Source organism: Pyrus communis, chromosome 1, assembly GCF_041283825.1.
Source record: "Pyrus communis isolate YQ-2024b chromosome 1, ASM4128382v1, whole genome shotgun sequence".
NCBI lineage: Eukaryota > Viridiplantae > Streptophyta > Magnoliopsida > Rosales > Rosaceae > Pyrus > Pyrus communis.
Window position 1 is genome coordinate 2,207,443 of NC_142565.1, and position 21,765 is coordinate 2,229,207.

Consider the following 21,765-nt stretch of genomic DNA (forward strand, 5'->3'; position numbering starts at 1 on the left):
GAGCAATGGGGCCTCAAGGCCAATGATAGTTGAACCACTATGATTAATTATTGCCCTGATTTCTTTTGTCGTTCTGGAATCAGGGCCAATTATATTTATATATGTATGTATGTATGTATGTATATACATATATATGAACATGTACTCATAGACATGGCAGGTGTGAAGAAACCCCACATGATTCATGAACGAATATTTATCACAGTCGTCGGCTAGTTAGCTAGCGACTCGTTTCTATCATTCTGGGCACTGCATCATATTCCCATGTTAATTCGAATGAGAATTGGCATGTTGGCGATCACGGTCGTCTCTGATATTAGTTTGTCTAGAAATGCCAAATTGGATGGTTAATTTAATTCATTCATAGAACATGAGATAAATACTTTCACATATTCACCACCACTGGCGGAGCCAGGTTAAGGGCTGTCATGGGCTATAGCCCAGGTGGCTTCTGGAGAAAAATAAAATTTTACATGTAATTTTGATTGATTTTTGATGTAGTCCACCATATATTTAGTCACTAATTCAAATTCTCTAGGTTTAATTATATAAAATTATATAATACAGTTTACAAACTTTTTTTTTTTCCTTAAATTATTTTTCTTATCGCTTCTTGTACATGTACAAGTTTGGATTTGTTTAATTTTAACACATATTTATTTAATTACAAAACTTTTTTACTCACCTTGGGAAATTTTTTTAAGCTAGCTGATACTATAAAAAATATAATATCAAATTTCTTTATCTATAAAGATTTAAATTTTTAAGCTAACCCATCCGGTAAAAATTTTCTAGCTCTGCTATTGTTCATCACAAGCTTTGGACTTCAAGAATTAGAATTCCTCGGAGAGTAAGAAATGCATATTGATTAAAAAAGAAAAAGGTTTGAAAAAATGTAATTGGATCTCATTGGAAAGAAATGGTTAAGAAGCCTACACCATCTCTCTTTGGAAAGAAAGAGGAAATTGTAGCAATGATTTCTCAACTTTAACTCAATTGGAGTAATGGTCCCTCAACTAAAAATTAAGAGAGTTTTAACGGAAAGCCCGTGGTACTATTCACTTTAACGAAAAACCATATTTTTACACTAAAAAGTCAAACCTAGTACTATTCACTTTACCCTTTATTTTGTCCTTATCATTAAAACTCAAAGTTTTCAAGTCTTTTTTATTAGTTTTCCTAAAAATTAATGACCATAGGTCCCTTAACTCCTTAAAATGTGCAACTATGGTCCCTTTCATCAACTCAGTAGAAATTCTGTCAAAATGAGTCGCATGTCATGCACATGAGGCTGAATCGAGGAGCAAATATGTAAAATCAAATGAGAAAAATTGTAGTAATGGTCCATCAATTTTAACCAAATTATAGCAATAGTCCTTTCAATATAACTCTTTTGAGGGAATTCTGACAGAGTTAACGAAAAGAACCATAGCTGCACGTTTTGATGAGTTAATGAACCAATGATTATGAATTTTTAGTTGAGAAATTATTTATTACAATTTTCTCCAAAAGAAATGGTTAAGAAGCCCACACCATCTCAACGAGAGCTCAATAATAGAAGCCCAGACAATGTCTAAAAGTCACTGGCTCACAGATTGCATGCATGGAATTGCAATTCAATACCTCGATTCCATGCAAACAAATCCTAAACCATAAACCCTTTGTGCAACCCTACCTCTGTAATCATGTTGGTTCATCAATAAAATCTCGTTATCGTTTTTTGTAAAAGAAAAAAGGTCTTTCATATCCATTATCAACCACCACGGCGGTAGTTTAGTGGTTGGGGACGAATTACAAGTCCATATTTCACATGGTACGCCTTGTGTTCGATTTTTGGAGTTGATGAATTACACAGTGGTGGCCAAAGGGAGGTTGAAATGCCTCTATGAGTCTTCTCGGCTCTCGGAATGGTGGATTGCCATAACGAAGTCACCAACTGGCCCCTTATAATGCCTCTATAGTCTTCTCGGCTCTCAAAATGGTGGATTGCCATGACGAAGCCACCAACTGACCCCTTATTTTGGACAAAAAAAAATACCAATTATCAAATATTGTTAAATAAAATTGTGACTGAGGTCCAAAGCAATCAATGTGTATCATGTTAAATATTTTGTGTCACAAATAGTGCATCATCATGTCGACAGATTTGCATCCGCATTACGCAGACACCAGGAGCTAATACCTTATGTTGCAGGATAGATTCTCTCGTTCCTACTTACGACTTAATGCTTAACACAATCAATTGAACTATCATTTCAGTTAGTTAAAGTGCTTAACTAAAAATTCAAAAGTAAATTAGGTCTCATCACACCACTGTTCCCACTCCCGGAGGTAATTCCGGGGGTAACAAAAATTCAAAGAACTGCGAAAAGCATGGCTCCCTCGCCGTCTCACACTCACTCATTACTTGGTCGTTAAATATATATGGCCGGGCATGGAATTTGTAGGTAAAAAGGAGAATTCAGACTTGAAAGTCTAAAGTGATATCTTAGTCCGTTGATACCTAACAACGACAATCTCCAATTAATCATTCCCTAATATTAAAGATTTGACTCCGCAAACCGCGGAGGAGAACATTCCATATTATGTGGAAGTAATTTTTCTTTATATATGTGAACTAATTTTTATGTATCTGAAACACAGTCCCGTTGTATTATTATATTACTTCAATTATTGGGTAACTTCCCCTTTCACCATGAAGTTTTGTGAAAATCATATTTTGTTCACTTTTTTTTTTTTTTTTTGTCTCACTTTCATACTTTTAAGTTTATTTAATTTCAAATTCCACGGGGCACATACTTGGTGGATCAAAATTATGTCATGTCATCGGTTAACAAAGGATATTAACAGGAAGATCGACTATCAGAAGTATTAAGTGGAGAAAAAACAAACTTTAAGTATGAAAGTGAGATGAAAAAAGTGAGCAGTAAAGTACAATTTTCGTGAAAGTTGAGGCAATAAAATGAAGTTATCTCAAATTATGATACGGATAATTATGAATATACCCTAAAAAGGGAACATATCAAGCTATCAACAATGTTGTTTACACAAAATAATAACACCACCTTATTGTTTTAAAAGAAATCAAAGATTAATACTCAGTATTGTATCTTTTCTAGTATAGCACTTTGAACAAGAAATAAGTTGCATATGATGTGTTAAGCTCTTCCAGACTTCCAGTAGGTCTACGTTTTACTTTTCAATATTTTCTTTCAAATACCAGTAATTGCCAAGAAATTAGGAAAACATGTGTTATATTATATGAGAAATGTTAAGAAGACTCTCTTTAAGTAGGACTCTTCGCCACCTCATGTTTTTAACACAATGTTTTATAATGTTGACACGGGAATTATGCAAAAAAATGAGGTATCGGAAAGTCAATAGAGAATCTCACATTTGATAAAGTCTCCTTAGCATCTCTCATATTGTATATGTATATATTGTGTTAATTTTCTCCATCAAGCTAACCAAGAATTGACAAAAAAGGGGCTTTAAGATCAGTCCAAAAAACACAGACCTGCAGCCTACGAAATTTGAACCATCTGAAATTATCAGGACAAAAACAAAAACCGTTACAGAAAACATCAAATCAAATTTGATGTTTGTGACATTACATATATGCGTACAACGTGGTAAATCATGCAGTTTCGTACACAACTTTGCATGCATATGCCTAATTAATTTGAAATTTTCGTTAATTAATCCATATATAATATGGTCGTATTTGTAAGGTGGCGGTGATGAGTGGGTTGCCGCCATAGCCATGGACCTGCTTTTAGTTTGCAAGCTGTCACATATAATTTGACGGTGGGTTTTTGAAAAGGGAAAGATAATAATATGAAAGCAAAATGCCACACAAAAGGATTGGATGGTGAAATGTATACTATATATATTTATACGATACAACTGAAAGTTAGGCAGATAGATCGAACTTAATCATTACATGGTTTACAATTTAATTAGCAGGTAAAAGTCAAAATTAATCGGTAAAAAGTATTTTTTGACGAAAAATTCGTTCACTATTTCGTCACACAAAGTGTTTCTGTTTTAATTAGTACTTTTTTGTCACTGCGTTCGTTGGAACGATTTGCTAAAGCCTAAAAGGAAATGAAAGTATCAAATTGGTTTTACATGGGGATCCTTTTACCTTTTAAGCGTCGTTATCGATCGAGTGATGCTATTTGAGCAAATAATTAATATTGTTGTCTTCCATTACATGACCAGAATGATTAGCAAATTAGGTTAAGTAAAATAGCATAAATTTGTTTGTTTCACTAGAAAAAGCATAACATAAATTATATCACCAACATCAATTGATTAACTTTCAAACAACGGAGCCTTCAACTAATTACCATTTCCAATCATGAATCATACTACATATATATATATATATATTAGTAGATCGATAGCATTAGTAGGTTAAACAAATCATTATTAGGGAGGACGGAGATCAGTTGAAATCAAACTCGTAGCAACTTGCATAGAAAAGATTGTTTTTCACTGCTACAGACAGCACTATATATATATATATATATATATATATATATATACATGGATATAAAATATGGCATATATCTACATGGTATTTTGGTATATAAATATAAAACCATGCATCTACGCCGTTGATAGCGGAGGAACAAGTTGCCACATAAACTTTGACTAGTATGTTAAAATTGGCATTAAGGTCATGATAAACAAACCTCTCTCGTGGGGTCCTCTCTCTCTACGACATTCTAAACTAGGGTTCGTGTCCATTTTTTCACTTATTCAAAGTCGACGACCATCTGTTAATTAATAATTTAAAATATATAGTTTTCTTTCTAAATGCTACAGTTAACCCTACAACTATATAATGACTCCCCCCACCATATGCATTTACACAAAATATAAATTAAAATAAAAGTTTCTCCTCCTCTTCATCTCTCTGTAGCTCAGGCACAAAGTTTATATTTCTGAAACCCTAGCTTCTTTGATGGCTTCTAACTTGTGCTTGAAGACCCTTGCAGTGTTGGCTCTTGCCCTTGCGGTTTGTGTCCAAGCCACTCTAGGTTGGTTTGTGATCATTACCATATCGTCTGATATTCATTCGTTTTCAGTTTTCATTTTTTCATTTGTTAAAAATTGAAAACTTGTTTAGTAATTGTTGTCGGTTTTCAGTTTTCGTTGAAAACCAACAATATTTATCAAACAACTTGTTATCAATCAATATTTATCGAGATAACCAGCTAATTATTTGCAAAAAATATATAATACGATGCATGCATGCAGGAGGAATAACATGTGAGAATCTAGAGCACGATGCATGCGCATTCGCGGTGTCATCGTCCGGCAAACGCTGTGTGCTTGAGAAGCATGTGAGAAGAAGCGGAGAGGAAGCGTACACGTGCCGAACATCGGAAATTGAGGCCGATAACTTGAAGGACTGGATCGAGAGCGAGAAGTGCATCAAGTCTTGTGGGCTTGACCGCAAATCCTACGGCATCTCATCGGACTCTCTCCTGGAGTCTCGATTCACACAAAAACTTTGCTCCCCTCAGTGTTACGGCAACTGCCCCAACATTGTTGACCTTTACTTCAATCTTGCTGCTGGTGAAGGTGTATTTTTACCAAAACTTTGTGAAGCACAAGGAGCAAATGCTCGTCGAGAGATGTCGGAGATTCGTAGCTCTGGATATGTTGCACCGGGACCAATCAACGCGAAATTAACAGCACCAGGGCCAATCAACTCAGTGAACTTGGCAACTTCTTATACACCAGCGGAGGGTGCCCCAGCCCAGGCTCCTTACTAAGAGAGATTTTTCAGTGTGACGGGAACACGGAATGGTACACCATGTGTCACTATACAAATGGTGAGATATGTGTGTTAAAAAGTTAATAACTAAAAAAATAAAATTTTTCATCACTTATATAAAAACAAGTGGTGTACCACTCGTGTTCCGGTCACAAAAAAAAAATTTCTCCTAGTAAGTACACCATCATGAATGCACCAAGGGCTGAGTTTCCGGCCGGGCTCGATATTCTGCACCAAAATATCTTTATGTGTTGTTTAAATTATTACAATATATGGAACTTAGAATTCAGAAGTACTGCGTGTGTAGATTAATTAAGTGAGCTATGTGTGTTGTTAAAGCTTGTGTTCTAGCTTTTGTATGCTTTAATTTTCAGATGGATTTAATAATAAAAATGCTTTCTACAGCCTTATATGTATGTTTGCTTCTTGAGTTGGCGTCAAGGGCGGATTAGAATTTTGAAGATAATTTTTATAGGATGACTCTCGTTGAATGCTAACATGAATATTGACGGAAAATTTGGAAAATTACGTAAAAAATAAAAAATGCATAAAAAAATTCGAATATGAAAATCACTTCTTGTAAAAAGAAAATTAGCCTGGCCAACAAGTTGTGGACGTACCATAATATGTATAGCATGGTGCCAAAAACAAAATGGTCAATTAAAATTAAAGGGACATTTACCTTGTTTGATAGGTTAATTGGTGTGCCTTTTCCCATTAATTTAAGAAAAGATGAAATTTTGAACTCGAGATACATGAGTGGAATTTCTCTCGAATAACTTCAAAATGTAGAAGATGAGAAACCGGCGAAGTTTTCGAATGATTGGGCTAAATGAGTTATGCTGGACTTAATTACAGTGTGCCGCATCATATGCTTTTGGACACACTACACAATACACACCATCATCATCCTCAATGGTTGCCAATTACGCATCATGATTTATCAGTTTGTTTGTCAAATTGCATTCATATATAAACGAATGAGGATCCTCTTTGTGAGGATTGCGGGAATTATCCAATCATGTTCATTCATCATACATCGTGCGATCAGAAATTATTGTAAACTTTTTTATTTAAAATTGAATATAAACAGTATCTGATAAAAACTAACCACATGATGTACGATGAACAGACGTGATTAAAGAATTTTCGGAATCCTACACACAGAGGATCTAGAAAGGATCCTCATTCTATATAAACATTGGTTGGTTGGTGGGTTTAGGTTTAGGGCTTAGCCAGGGGCCCGAACGACAGAGACATCTAACTGAAAGCACACGTTAGTATGATGGCTTTTAACTTACTCCACCATCACCAGATTCACAACCACCCAAACTCAATTCAAAGGACGACCACATACATTCAACATTTCATCAGAATTAAGAAATGCCATGGCTTAGTTTCATTAGCAGACCGATTTATTGAGCGATTGTCCGCAATCAATAACATTAACATTGACGCGGATGGAGAAAGATTTTGGTATGACTCAATCCTTAATGATTAAGACAACTTTCACACCAAGTGAAACTACATAATGCTGGGCCAAAAAGACATTTTTGTGTCAAACAGTGGAACAAAGTAGATTTACCTCCATGTAGGTACATATCTTAATGCAAAGGCTGGCTCCTGAGTGGTTTGGATGGTCTACTTAATCTGATTATCGAAAACGGGAATTTTTATAGACACCAAAATATAGGAGTGGGTTCGAAAAACCAAAAATTGAAAAAAATCACACTGAATACCGAACCAATTGAAAATCAAACCGAAACTAAAAACACGAACCAAAACTTTCTATCAATTCATGAATTAAAGGCAAATCCAAGATTAACAATTTGACAAAAGAAACAAAAATGCATTTTTAATCATCTTAATCTTTACTTAACACCACCCTCATATCATAGACTCGATTAACACATTCAATAAACATATTTTCAGACAACTCAACTGCTACCATCTAAAAACTAAGGAAAATGAAAAAAACCAAACACGCGAATCATGGCCGAAGAACGAACCAGAATCCAGCAATCCAAACCCCAAACAGAACCGTATTTAAATCCACAACACAACTCAAACAAAAAAGAGAACATTTGCGATCAAGATCAAGCCTCCTCCTGAACTTCCTCTTCCTCTTCATAGTCGTAACCCTCCTCATCGGCTGTAGCATCCTGGTACTGCTGGTACTCCGAAACAAGGTCGTTCATGTTGCTCTCTGCCTCGGTGAACTCCATCTCGTCCATTCCCTCTCCGGTGTACCAATGCAAGAAAGCCTTTCTGCGGAACATAGCAGTGAACTGCTCACTCACCCTCCTGAACATTTCCTGAATGGATGTGGAGTTGCCAATGAAGGTCGAAGCCATCTTCAGACCCGTTGGTGGAATATCACAAACAGTGGACTTGACATTGTTCGGGATCCACTCAACAAAGTAGGATGAGTTCTTGTTCTGAACATTGATCATCTGTTCGTCAACTTCCTTGGTGCTCATCTTGCCACGGAACATGGCTGAAGCAGTCAAATACCGCCCGTGACGTGGATCAGCGGCGCACATCATGTTCTTTGCATCCCACATCTGTTGAGTAAGCTCTGGAACAGTAAGGGCCCTGTACTGCTGGGATCCACGGGATGTCAGCGGAGCAAACCCAACCATGAAGAAGTGCAATCGGGGGAATGGGATGAGATTAACAGCAAGCTTGCGGAGATCTGAGTTGAGTTGACCAGGGAAACGAAGGCAGCAGGTTACGCCACTCATGGTAGCAGAAATAAGATGATTGAGGTCGCCAACTGAACCAATGAGAAATCGTTGGTTAGATCACGTCGTGTTTCACGTAGCAACAGGAACTAAATATCAAAAACATCTACTGCCCTCAAATTGTCTTGCAAACTAGACCAACAAGTAAGAATCTAAACATATAAACATTTATAAGATACAAAAGGTAACCACAGAGCCATTTTAAAGACAATTTCTAAAGGCATTCGAAAAATGTAGCATCAAAAGAAGCTACACAGTACAAGTGAACGTAAATTGCACAGGTGCGGCAGTGCCAAACAATTAGCGTCCCACCTATAAGCACAAGGCTACAGGCTTCTGTGTTTATAAGCAGGACCAATTAGTCAAATTGCATAACTTACAAAACAGTGACCCGAGACAAAAGGAGCGGCAAAAGAACAACCATACCAATGCAAACAGACTCAACCATATCTTGTCAATACAGAAAAACACACAAATAATCAAAAGCCCAAAGTGCATAACTAATACTTCATACAAAGTGAATCATCTGCACTTTCAATACAAATACAAACAGGGAAAAAATGAACAATTCACTCTCGAAAAACCAATGTATTAACCACTATTCCTCCAATTCACAATTCCAATTAAATTTTACACGACATAAGCATACAATACAAAATATCTAATCCCGCAGATAAATGCTAAATCCGAGAGAGTACCCTAAACACATTCAAATTCAACTTCAAAAACTATGATTATGACTCAACAGGGTACATTATACAAACAAAAGAAAAGAGAACTCACAGCTGGGAGTAGTGAGCTTCAGTGTTCGGAAGCAAATGTCGTAGAGAGCTTCGTTGTCCAAAACCATACACTCATCTGCATTTTCAACAAGCTGGTGAACTGAGAGAGTTGCATTGTATGGCTCAACGACGGTGTCGGACACCTTCGGCGACGGAAACACGGAGAATGTGAGCATCATTCGGTCCGGGTACTCCTCACGGATCTTGGAAATGAGCAAAGTTCCCATTCCGGACCCAGTCCCGCCACCCAAAGAGTGACAAACCTGAAATCCTGTAGCCAAACAAGTCATAAACCTCACAATTCGCACACACTAAACAAAGAAATTGTATCCAAACAGAGTCTAATCAAAATCTTGTCTCCAAACACTCGAAATTTCAGAAAATGCACACGGATCTAATGATCTAGAAACTAAAATCGAACTCGAAATAATACCTTGCAAGCAATCGCAGTTCTCGGCTTCCTTCCTGACGACGTCGAGGACCGAGTCGATCAACTCGGCGCCTTCGGTGTAATGACCCTTAGCCCAGTTGTTTCCGGCGCCGGACTGGCCGAAGACGAAGTTATCAGGGCGGAAGATCTGGCCGTAGGGCCCTGATCTGACGCTGTCCATGGTTCCCGGCTCGAGATCCATGAGGACGGCCCGTGGGACGAACCTCCCGCAGCTGGCTTCGTTGTAGTAGACATTGACGCGCTCGAGCTGGAGTTCGTTGTCGCCCTGGTATCGGCCGGTGGAGTCGATGCCGTGCTCGGCGCAGACAACCTCCCAGAACTTGGCGCCGATCTGGTTGCCGCACTGGCCTCCCTGAATGTGGAGAATCTCACGCATTTTGGTGGAGGAGAGAGAGTGAAGAAAGAGAAGAAGATTCTGGGAGAGAGAAATGGTCAAGGAAGAAGACGAAGGGTTTTGGAGAGTGAGGGACTGACGTCTGGTATTTTATAGCGGGTGAGATGACGGACGTGTTTGACGGCGCCGTTTGGTTTGAGTGGGAATTTAAATTTTGAAAAGCGAACGTGTAATTTTGGAAGCCAGAAGGGTCCGATCCTGTGCAATCACGGTAGAGACTTGAGAGAATCTCAACAGTTGATTTGGTTCGGTATGTTTGAGTCTTTTTTGGTGGACGGTTCGATGTTAAGGAGTACGGAGGACTGGTGTGGTTGCAGGGATGGGGTGTTTAACGCTTGAGAAACGACTGCAGAGATTGTGTTCTACGCGCTGTGAGGGGAATGACGGTTACGCGCCAGCGGAATTGTGGGTTAACTGGGTAATGCTGGATTTGGTTTGGATGGGGGCACAGAGAAAAGAGAAACTCTTGCAGAGTCGCACATGAGTTCCGCGCCGGGACACGTGACTGGAATAGACTATAGAGGGTCGGTCACGTGAGTAGCACATTTTTTTCTTTTTTTTTTTCTTTTTTTTTTTTAGTGTATCGATATTTTTATATGATGAGAAGTTTGATAAAGTCACACAATGGGCAGCCTAATTTGGTATGGAATTCGCCATCCACGAGATTCGAACATAAGACCTCTCACTTCTAAATGGAGAGGAATACTACTGCACCGGAATACTGAGTGACTATGAGTAGCACTTTGAACCTTTTTGTTACTTCTATTTTAAAATAATCACTAAAAAGGAAATTTAGTGTGTGTTTATGTTTTAATTTTGGTAAGAGTGCTTTTTAAGCAAGTGTTTTTATCTTTTTTTTCCTCAAAATTTGGGATACATCACCAAGCATGTGTTTATTCCTTCACACTATGTCTTAATTCTTAGGTCAGACGATCAAATTATGTGATTATTTGGTCATAAACGTAAAACACGTCATCTTTTTGTATTATGATCCCACCCTTCTTTTACGATCTCACTTTTAGTGTATAGTGCATAATGTGGCCATTCGAACACAAGAATATCTCTTTTATAAGGTTTTAGCATTTGTAATATTAGAAAAAAAAACATATCTTTGATGGATAATCACTTATAAACTAGTCCTAAGACATAGTCTAATAGTATTACTCATTTTCTTTTTGTAATAGTCGAACGGGTCTTAAATTTGAATCTCTATTTTCATTAATATAAAACAGCTAAAAACAATTTGGGAAAATTTAGAACAAGTCGTCGATATATAAATGGTGGTTTGAACTCTCACATCTATTGAATATGAAACCAATTGCATGAAGTGTGGTGTATATTTATCGACACTTAAATTAAGAGACTTTATTTAGATGGTTTAAATGTCACATTTCAAGCATTTTCTTATTATATTTTTGGCCCACGAGTGAAGTGAGATCCTATTAGTTGGAGACTAAAATAAACATCGTCTATGCCAACCCTACCTTTTACTCAATCTTTGATGAGTGAAAGTGGCCCACAAGAAAATTGGGTAGTGCTACCCACACAATCTTTTTTACATCGTATATATTTTTTTGTTAATTTATGTCATTTGATATTCTTCAATTCTTTTGAGTTGGTGACGATATCTTTTTTTTGTTTGGGGTTCAGGAGAAAAGAGAGGAACCACCACCCAATAATGCTTTTATGAAAGCATAGTCACCGATGGTCCTCCACGGATTCAATAGTCGAAAATTGAGAAAAATGTGTGAGAGGTAAAAAGAGAAGTGTGGATCACCATCTAAGAGAAATAAGCAATGTTGTCATCGTCATTATCATAATCATCATGGAATGAGATGGAAGTAGCTAGATCAAGTGTACCCATCATTCCACCCTTCGTGCCAAAGCTAAGAAACTCCATGATTTTAAAGCTACTAAGATATGGCAACAACCCACTACCAAAGAAGACCAAATTTTGTTAACATTATCACAATGTTACTTGATTGCTATTGATTCACGATGTGCACTCATTTTTGCAGAGACTTACTTGTAGCCTGTTTCAACTTTATTTATTTTACGTGATGAGAATGCAGAGAGATGAAGCTATAAAACCTATTACATACAACTTATCTTTTATATAGAAAGCCAGAGCCCCATTTTGGGGTCACAGCTTCAACAAAAAATCATAGGACAAAATTGCCCCTCAACTAAAAAAATTCAAAAGGAGCCTAATATAATATATCAAATAATGCATGGGTAATTTGGTAATCTGATCATTATAAAATATAATATAAATATAAGTGGGAAGAGAGAAAAAAAAAATAGAAGGATGAGCGAAAGTTGATGGTGCCCATGAAGGGGAAAAAAATAATAAAAAATAAGAATAATCATGAATGTTGTGTTTAAAACATCTTAAGAGGCGTGTAATGTCGGTTATAAAAATGTATTTCGAACACAGATAATAATGTGATTAAATAAGTTGTCAAATATTTTTTTTTTAACAAATATCTACACTAAGGAAAATGTGGTGGGCTTAGCCTCACAATGAGTTAGCAATAATGTGATTCAATTAATTATTTGTTAAATATTATTTTCTTTATAAAAAAAAAAAGTATTTTGCTCGCGGATATTAATGTGATTAAATTAATTGTCAAATGATTGTTTTTTTTTTTTAACAAACAATATTATCTACATTAAGGGGGAGGGGGTTGATTTATCATCACAATGGATTAGCACTAATGTGATTCAATCAATTATTTATTAAATATTATTTTCTAAATTCTATAGAAACCGATTTTATTATGTGAATTTGACTGCTTTAATTGTTTATGAAGGGTTTCTTCTAGCATAATCTAAAATTATTCATTTACTTCAAATATATGACTTTTCTTTTGTCAATTTATGCATACAAATACATTTAAAACATGTAAGTTGTAAGTAGCATGCCGTGATTCAAAAGATGTCTTATGCACGCGCATGAGCGCGTGCATGAAGGCTAATTTTTCGTAATACGAGGATATGAACTTATAATGAAAAGGCTATATATTACAGTACATATTGAACTACAACAAGAATGCCACAATTGTTGTGTCCAAAGCGAATTATGCATTACCACGCGTTTTCATGCTTCAAATACAAAACCAATATATGATTAATTTGTAATTATTATAGGACCGCAACGATAACAATTCCGTTATACAAAAGTTATTCGCCGACTTCAAAGGGCGGTTATTGGCTTAGGAGGAGGCCAGTGGCAAAGAGCTGAAAAGTTATAGCTCTCACATGGTTCAGTGCCACACCTTTAGTTTGCTTACATTCCAAGCAAACCCAACACTCATGTTCTTGAGTTCGGCAGTTTCTCTTTTGATCCTTTTTTGGTGGGGAGGAGGTGTCAGATAAGTTAATTGAAATGAATGAGCATCCTCTTCCGATCCTATTTGTGAGGATCCTGGAGATTCTCAAATCATGTTCGTTCATCGTATATTGTTTGGTCAGAAATCATTTTAAGTACTTTTATTTAAAATTAAATATGAGTAGTATCTGACGAAAACTGATTGCATGATATACGATGAACGGACATAATTTGAAGATCCTTAAAATCCTCACAAAGAAGATCCGGAGAGTACTCTCATTCAATCGAAATGTGCAAGAAAAATCGGATGGTCGTTTTATAGAGATTGACCGAGGCTGAAATTGTATTGGACCCAAGGCCCAACAGAATCGTGCTGAAGTTCGAAGGCCTGGCCCATTTAGTCATCACTCCTACCGGACCAACACAAACAACGCCAGGTCCATGGGGCCCGTGGCCCAAGTCAGTAGCTTGATACGAGAGTTCCCTTTCCAGTTCCCTTGAACGGTGGAACCCTTTACTGCTTCTCCCAAAACCCTCCAGAACCCCCAGAGCTCTCGTTTCGGCGTCTGAGACAAAAATGGTGAGCAAGAGACAGAGAGAAGCTCGCAAGAAATTCCGAGCAGAACACCCAGAACTGGCTAAACAGCCGACTCCGCCCAAAGACCCAACTAGGAAGAAGGACAAGAAGAAGAGCTCGTTCAAGAGCAAAAAAGCACCCAGCGACCCAGCCAAACCCAGCAAAAACCCCCATAGAAAACACCCCCTCAGAGTCCCCGGCATGAAGCCCGGCGACAGCTGCTTCATCTGTAAATCCACCGAACATATCGCCAAGCTCTGCCCCGAGAAAGTTCAGTGGGATAAGCACAAGGTGTGGTCTTTTTTCAATTGTCCGATGTAGTTTGAGTTTTCTTTATCTGGGTATTTCTCCTATTGATGAAACTTGGTATATGTCGTCGAAATGAAATTCGTGTGTGTAACTGGAAAAATGGATTATAAATGCATATGGGTTTGTGGGTATGTTTTGTTTAGCTCTTAGTAATTGGAAATGGCGGTGGATGCTTGAATCGAATTTGGCTTTTTGAATGGTTATTTGCAGAAGTTAATGGAATTGGATTTTTATTTGAGACATGGTTATTTATGGTGTGGACTGTGGACTGTGGACTGGATGAAATTCCTGTTTTGATATCGTTGTGATTATCTGATTCTTGCAGATATGTTTATATTGTCGACAACGTGGGCATAGCATCAAGAATTGCCTTAACAAGAAAGATGATTCTGTGGCTGAGAAGTTATGTTATAATTGTGGGGAAAACGGACATTCGCTTTCGAACTGCCCCTACCCTCTTGAAGACGGTAATCTTTCTAATCGATTAGGTTATGTTAAGTTGGCTTAATATTTGGATGGTGCATATGGGAAGCTGTTAATTGGCTGTTCTTTAGTGTGTCTGTGTAGTGGTGGTCAATTGGTCTTTTAAACATGACAGCATGCATTTGAAGTTTACATGAGCGATGCAATGGTTTATAGCATCACGATTCACAAGTAGCATATATTATTGGCAAGCACTAGGTTTGAACAATTTCCAGCTGAAATCATTTACCTTTACTGAAATTAGTAATCCTTGCGCTAAAATCTTTGGTTTCACTGTTGACGTATTATCCAAAAAAATTTATGGAGGGACATTGAATGTAGCTTGAATAAACATGAACTTGAATAGTTAGGAGGGTTGAAAACTTGACATATAATATGTTGTTCAGAACTGCATGCCACTGAAAGAAAAAGTCTAGAAGAGGATATTTGTCTAAAGCTCATATGAGTTGTCAAATTCCTCCCACCACCAGTCTTTCATCATGTGTTCTTTTTTCCCAAAGTTCTACGGGGCTGTACACATTACTCAGATAATTGCAAATGGGATATTTGTTTGTCATTATCGAGTTTTTAATTATACATCGCAAGTAGCATATATCATGTTGAGTGGGTTTAATGTCACTTTGAGTACCCAATTACAGATGGGGGACATGTGCACTCTGATAATAACATTTTTACAGATGGGGGACATGTCACTTTGAGTACCCAGTTACTGCTTTGTTAATCATTTTGTTTATCTGGTAATGCAGGAGGAACTAAATTTGCCAAGTGCTTCATCTGTAATGGGACGGGTCACTTGAGCAAGAACTGCCCTGAAAATACTCATGGGATTTATCCAAAGGTAAATGAATTAATATTTGTTAATTGACTTGTCATAGCAAAGGGGTTGAACTTTCAGGACATAGATGTTATTGATTGAAGTTTGAGCCATCCGAGCCAATTTACTTCATGAATGAAATCTGACACTTCCCTATATGAATGAATTTCATCTCTCAGGGTGGTAGTTGTAAAATTTGTGGGGGTGTAACACACTTGGCGAAGGATTGTCCTAACAAAAGCAACAGTTCGATGTCTGCTGGTAGATCTGCTCACTCGTGTAAGTCTTCCATTAGAATTCCTTACTTTGTCTTTCCTTGGAGTTCTTGAGTTCTCAATTTACTTTTTCATCATCTGATGTTCTAACCAACAAATTAGTAGTAGATTAACGTGGCATAAATGCGCAGGTCTAAGTTTTAAGCAATTTGATGTTAGACCAAGGCGTTGGAAAGAAATATCTAGCTCTTCCTTACTCTTCTGATTTCATTATCTTATGGGGAATACTGACTCCCTCAGGATTAGGCAAAACTACAATCACCTTGATCATATTTCTGCAAATGATTCTGAATTTTTTGTCCAATTATACGATATCAATCATATTCTTAAATAACGGGTTTTAATTCTTGGGCAGGTTTGGATAACCTACTTTAGAAAAAAACTGATGTCGGCTCCTCCCTTCACCCTCTCACAATTTTAGTACTATATAATGACAAAAGTTGTGGTATTTTCAGGTCTTTTACAAAGTACTCTCGTCGATTTTGAATATTTTGTGCCTTCTACTTTTCAGGGAAAGAAAGTGATCTGCCAAGAGGAAAGGTTACAAAATTTCTCAGTGGAGACGACCTTGAGGACGATTTCAGTTTCATAGATGAGAAGAAAAGTGGCGGTACACAAGACAAGTCTGCAGATGTAGTTGGTTCTGCATCTCTTTCACAAGAAAGTACTGTAAAATCGAAGAAGAAGAAACAAGGACCCAAAGTAGTGAATTTCGTTGGATAATGACGTTTCACGAGCGAAGAGTCAATTTTCCAGTCGTTCTTTTGTATGGCACGGCTCACTTCTGTCACGTAGCATTGGCACCATCACGATTTTGCCGTAGTCTAAAATAGTCCGACGGTGTTCAGAAATGATTTTTGTAGTTCTTAATGTATAAACCTTGAGTTGTTATTTATCGTAAATTGTTTCGAGTTCTCTTGCCTAAAATAAATGACTCTTTATTTCTTACGAAAACTAATGAAAATGATATGAAAACTTTGAGTTTTTACGATAAATACAAAATAAATGATAAAGTGAATAGTACCATGATTGATTTTTTAGTATAAAAATGTGGTTTTTCGTTAAAGTGAACAGTACATGAGTTTTTCGTTGAACCTCCCTTTCTTCTTTTCTTTTTATGTTAAAGTATCCAAATCAAACATTATAACATAATTAAGGAGTTGATTAGTTGTGGACATGATCAGCCATAGAAGCTTCAGACAATTCTCAACCTCTGTTTCGTCCCTTAAAACTCTCTACTTCCCCGCAAATTTCTGATCTCTTATGCCCTTCTCCCCCAAAAAATAAGGCTCTCTCTCCCTCTGTTGCTATACTTTCCATCTATCTCTTTCTTTTCCGGCGTTCTTCTTCATTTCTCACTGCACTCCCGTCTCTCTTCCGACGACAAAATGGTATGTCTCATCTCTCTCAAAATAAAATAATTAATGACAAAGGTTAAGACGCATGTTACAAATTTAATCTAACTTCGATTTAACAAAAGCTTTTTGAAATCTTTTTTGTGAACAATACATAATTGGCATAAATGATCGTAGCCAAGTTGACCAGAGCACGGGCTTCCCTTCCTCTATAGTTTGGATTAGATTAGAATATCGCTCTTGCAACGTCCTCCCCCTCAGATATGTAATATGTATAAGGTTTTTAATACGGTTGTTTGGTTTGGTTTGGTTTTGGTTTGGGGTAGGCGGTATCTGGCATGGCCGTGAGTGATGAATGCAAACACAAGTTCGGGGAGCTAAAAGCGAAGAGAAATTACCGATTCATTGTATTCAAGATTGACAAACAAGAAGTGGTGGTAGAGAAACTTGGCAGCCCAGATGAAACATATGAGGATTTCGCGGAGTCGCTGCCTGCTGATGAGTGCCGCTATGCTGTCTTCGATTTTGATTTCACCACTTCTGAGAACTGCCAGAAAAGCAAGATCTTCTTCATTGCATGGTAATCAATCGACTGAGCTAATTTGCGTTAATTGTTTCCTTTATTAAGCGTCATTTTCTAAGGTGCTAATGTTATGCATGAAACTTGATTTTCTTAGGTCTCCTGAGATATCAAAGGTGAGAATGAAGATGGTGTATGCAAGCTCTAGAGATCGATTCAAGAGGGAACTTGACGGCATTCAAGTCGAGTTGCAGGCAACTGATCCGAGCGAAATGAGCCTCGACATTATTAAGGGCCGAGCTCTTTAAGCAGCAGATCTTCAACCCTTACTTGACAATTACATTTGTCCATTTTTCTGAGAAGATGTTTTGTTTTTGTAATTTTCTTCTTCTTTGTATGGGTTCAATACCAACCGTGTACTTTATTGTAATATTATGAATTCTTTTATGATTTGCAACTTCTTGCATCAATGTGTTTAATTTAGTCAATACAAGGTTTCATCTCTGCTTCAGAATCTCAAGGTTTCATCAAGTGGTCGAAAATTCAAGATTGGAATTAAGATGACAAGTTCAAGAGAAAAAAAATGAAAGAAAAGTAAATTGAGATATGTTTGTTTAGAGAAAGACCCATGAAGACTTGGACGGAGACTTTAAGAAAAGATATGAAGTACTTGGAGCTAATAGAAGACTTGACGTAAAACCGAGCGCATTGACATTCTAGGATTCATATAGCCAACTCCACTTAGTGGAATAAGGCTTTGTTGTTGTTCTTGTAGTGGAAAATCTTTCTGCTAATAATATTTAGAAAGGAGTAATCATAAGATAGGTTAAGCTGTAAGTACTCAAAACTAGTTGTATACACCAGTACATATATATCTATGTGTATGTGTTTATATATAACCCTCTCTATGACTGCTCATGATCCTTCCAGTAATTCTTCTCCCATGTTTCTACTTGTTTGATTGAACTTTCTTTTCTACGAAGCACTTCAAAAAGAGACGCCGGATCATAAGGCGGAGGCAAGCTGCAAGGTTCACCGACTGCAGGACCCTTCACCAAAGATTCCATCATAAATTTCTTTTCTAACCCTTCTGCTTGGCAAGCCATTGCCTCCGAGCAGAGTTCAATCGCTTTTTGAGGTATCCTAGGCTTGAATTGTAAGAGGTTTGCGTACTCGTTTAAAAGATGAAACATGTAGTCATACACATAGTCCATCTTCAAGTCCTCTTGAATTAACTTACTTGATGCCTTTCCGATTGCTTGCGCCTAAAGAAACCAATCAAAAGTAATGATATTAACAAAAATGAATGTTGAAATCTGCAGAAAAGGCGTAACGATTGAATTACAGTACCTTTTTCTGGTGACTGTTGCCCCAATCAACAGCAAACTTGATAGATCTGCACTTGTCATCATACTTTATGGGCCAGTAGTGGTGCAGCGGCATCAAAGTTCTCGTGAAGAAATCGTAGTAACGGGGCTTTACTATCAACGTAACAGAATCACATGCAAGAATGTACTTTTCACTCACAGACCAAGCAGAGCCTTCTATGTAGATCTTGTACCTGCAATATCGTGCATGGAATGAGCAAAGTAGTGCAATTAGGAATGTCGAAAGTTCAATAAATACGCAGTCATAAACTGTACCTATGAACGCATTGGCTTGCTAAATCAGATCGCTTGAACCCTTCCTGTGCTTCGCGAGACCAATCCTATATTCATTTTTCAAGAACAATGTCAGATTCTGTACTTTTGGTCTCAATGGTAAAACCGGAACAGTAACAAAATGAGAGGGAGATAATTAGGTAAAAGTACCTGAGCATAAAGGCGAGCATACCAATCATACTGGTCAGAAACATTGCATGTCATGAGTTCTTGCCTGTGTTCAGCAATAGTTGGATTTCCCTTCCAATAAGCATATGGTTCTCTATCTAGCCATTTGCTCCTCTTGTTGCCTTCCTCTAGGTTCTTTAACAAAATCTCCCATGGCCTTATATTGATTTCAGCCCTACACAAGGAAGAAGGTAAACAAATTTCACAAACACGTTCAAACAATGTATTCCTTCATCTTTGGACCGTCGATCAGGCCGAAACCCTAATGCCTGATTCTCAACAATCTCAAGTATACGCTCCCCTCTTTGTAATCACAGAACCAAGTAACATGAGAAGAGATTACGATCACATTCAGAAGGGGATATGAAGGGGATATTTCACCAATTGTCAACTAAAAAAACAGATTTTCTTGCGAAACAAGAAAAGAAAAAGTCGACAAGTCTTACCACCCCCAAAAGGACCAATCTGGGAAGACAACGTCAAGTGTGTTGTCATCCCCACAGTAGCGAAACAACGGTGGTGGAGTAGTAGAGTTGGGTCCGTCATAATCCCCTGACAAAATGACGGGCCAGTCAACGCAGTCAAACATCATCTCCAGATCCGGCACTCTCCCTGGGTACTTACGTAACAACTGTAGGATCCCCCATATTGTAAAAGTATCTCTGGTCTGAAACGCCTTCTCATATTGCTCGACGTAAGCCTTGCCATTCACAATCACCAGCTTGAAATTGGCCGTCCGATTAGCCCTCTCCACCATGTCCCGTGTGATCCCGGTGTGGGCCCATGGCCGTAGGTCTTCATGTATCCAACGAAAGTATTCCGGACACGTGGGCGATGATGGACGATCAGGATCTTGCTCCGGGTGGAATGTGGTAGGGTAGTTCGAAGGGCAGGTAGTTGTGAGGTTGTAGGCAGTACAGTTGAGTGGGATTTCCAATTGGCTCGAGGGGTTTTGGGGAATTTGACCGGTTTTGTTAGGGTATGTTTGGGATGTTTTGGTGGTTAATGTAGGTACTTGAGATGTAGTAGTACTAATTAGAGTCTCTGTCTGTTAAAAATGGAGAAACAAGAAAACAAAGCTCATCAGTAAAATGCTATATAGACCAATAAACCTAAAGAGAGCGTAATGACTGATCTTATACGACAACACACTCATAGGGGGTGCGAATAGTTGGAGCGCAATTTAGAAGGATTTTAGTAATCAACTCTACTCGATATGTGGCCCAATAATACCTACGAAGTTCACATTAACGAATACACTTGCAACATATGCTAGAAAAAACTTCTATGTAACAGGTTGATTGCCTTCACCCTTAGAAGAGAGAGGAAAGATACAGCCTTGTGGGATGGGTATCTCCACTTGCCAAGAACATTGCTTAGTTAAAACGTAAGAGGATACATCGGTCTAGTTTTGTAACACGTGTTATATTTTGACTAAATAATGTTCTAATCAAAAATTTTCTTAAAAATAGAAATTAGCGCCATAAACCCATTAGAAGTAAGTGATTGCCCGAGGAACATATACTCTCGCGACATACGACATTGATTAATGTCGTTTTGACAAACATCGTTTGCCTTGTACGTTCTTCATGATTAGAAAATATAAAATAAAAACAAGAGTAAAAGATGAATATTGGAAATAATGGTGGCAGATGGTGATATTATGATTACTTACGGAGGAGTTGAGCAAACGTGTGCAAACAAGCGCGCCGACGAGGACGAAGAGGAAGACGAAGATGGCAGATAATCTTGCAGGCGACTCCATGAAATGGCCGCAAGATAAAGATAGTGCCCTTGTCTGTAAACTCAAATGGCTATAAATATATGACCCGGTTGACAGAAAAATAGTATCTGATCCGTACGATGACAAGTAGTACCCTGGGCTCCCTCGTATCCCCGAGGTTATTTATCTGATCCGTACGACAACGAGTAGAACTTTTGGCTCCCTCATACTGCCGAAGTTTTCTTTAAAAAAAAAAAATTACTTTTGGCTCTGAATGTCTGTATATTCTTTTACAATCTTTGTTAACTAGTTTTTGGGAGTCCTCGTAGTTTTGTGGAAAACCATGTTTCTAAATCCGTAGTTGGAAACCAAATTCCACGGATCTAA

General features: G+C 37.7%; 4 protein-coding genes across 6 annotated transcripts; 2 read left to right on the forward strand and 2 right to left on the reverse strand.

Annotated features, from left to right (window-relative positions):
• Nucleotides 1-4,887: 4,887 nt before the first annotated feature.
• LOC137721496 (uncharacterized) lies at nt 4,888-6,195 on the forward strand. The gene is made up of 2 exons (XM_068460592.2): nt 4,888-5,048; nt 5,269-6,195. The coding sequence occupies exons 1-2, from the start codon at nt 4,973-4,975 to the stop codon at nt 5,787-5,789; spliced, it is 597 nt and encodes a 198-aa protein (XP_068316693.1). The 5' UTR covers nt 4,888-4,972; the 3' UTR covers nt 5,790-6,195.
• Nucleotides 6,196-7,619: 1,424 nt separating this feature from the next.
• On the reverse strand, nt 7,620-10,281 carry LOC137720555 (tubulin beta-1 chain). The gene is made up of 3 exons (XM_068459638.2): nt 9,751-10,281; nt 9,319-9,588; nt 7,620-8,567 (listed from the first exon to the last, which is right to left on the reverse strand). Exons 1-3 carry the CDS (start codon nt 10,142-10,144, stop codon nt 7,888-7,890), a joined length of 1,344 nt encoding a protein of 447 aa, XP_068315739.1. The 5' UTR covers nt 10,145-10,281; the 3' UTR covers nt 7,620-7,887.
• A 3,714-nt stretch (nt 10,282-13,995) lies between these two features.
• On the forward strand, nt 13,996-18,283 carry LOC137720847 (actin-depolymerizing factor 7). 3 transcript variants are annotated; one of them, XM_068459957.2, is made up of 7 exons: nt 13,996-14,361; nt 14,705-14,846; nt 15,609-15,700; nt 15,856-15,955; nt 16,544-16,584; nt 17,633-17,886; nt 17,984-18,283. In XM_068459957.2, exons 1-7 carry the CDS (start codon nt 14,071-14,073, stop codon nt 18,132-18,134), a joined length of 1,071 nt encoding a protein of 356 aa, XP_068316058.2. In that variant the 5' UTR covers nt 13,996-14,070; the 3' UTR covers nt 18,135-18,283. The 3 variants fall into 3 exon arrangements, with proteins under 3 accessions (XP_068316058.2, XP_068316056.2, XP_068316057.2); XM_068459955.2 differs by lacking the exons at nt 17,633-17,886; nt 17,984-18,283 and having other exon boundaries at nt 16,463-16,882; XM_068459956.2 differs by lacking the exons at nt 13,996-14,361; nt 14,705-14,846; nt 15,609-15,700; nt 15,856-15,955; nt 16,544-16,584 and adding an exon at nt 17,186-17,342.
• Nucleotides 18,284-18,620: 337 nt separating this feature from the next.
• On the reverse strand, nt 18,621-21,628 carry LOC137721509 (uncharacterized). The gene is made up of 6 exons (XM_068460604.2): nt 21,331-21,628; nt 20,102-20,703; nt 19,638-19,830; nt 19,470-19,534; nt 19,177-19,387; nt 18,621-19,091 (listed from the first exon to the last, which is right to left on the reverse strand). The coding sequence occupies exons 1-6, from the start codon at nt 21,418-21,420 to the stop codon at nt 18,732-18,734; spliced, it is 1,521 nt and encodes a 506-aa protein (XP_068316705.2). The 5' UTR covers nt 21,421-21,628; the 3' UTR covers nt 18,621-18,731.
• Between the last annotated feature and the right edge of the window lie 137 nt (nt 21,629-21,765).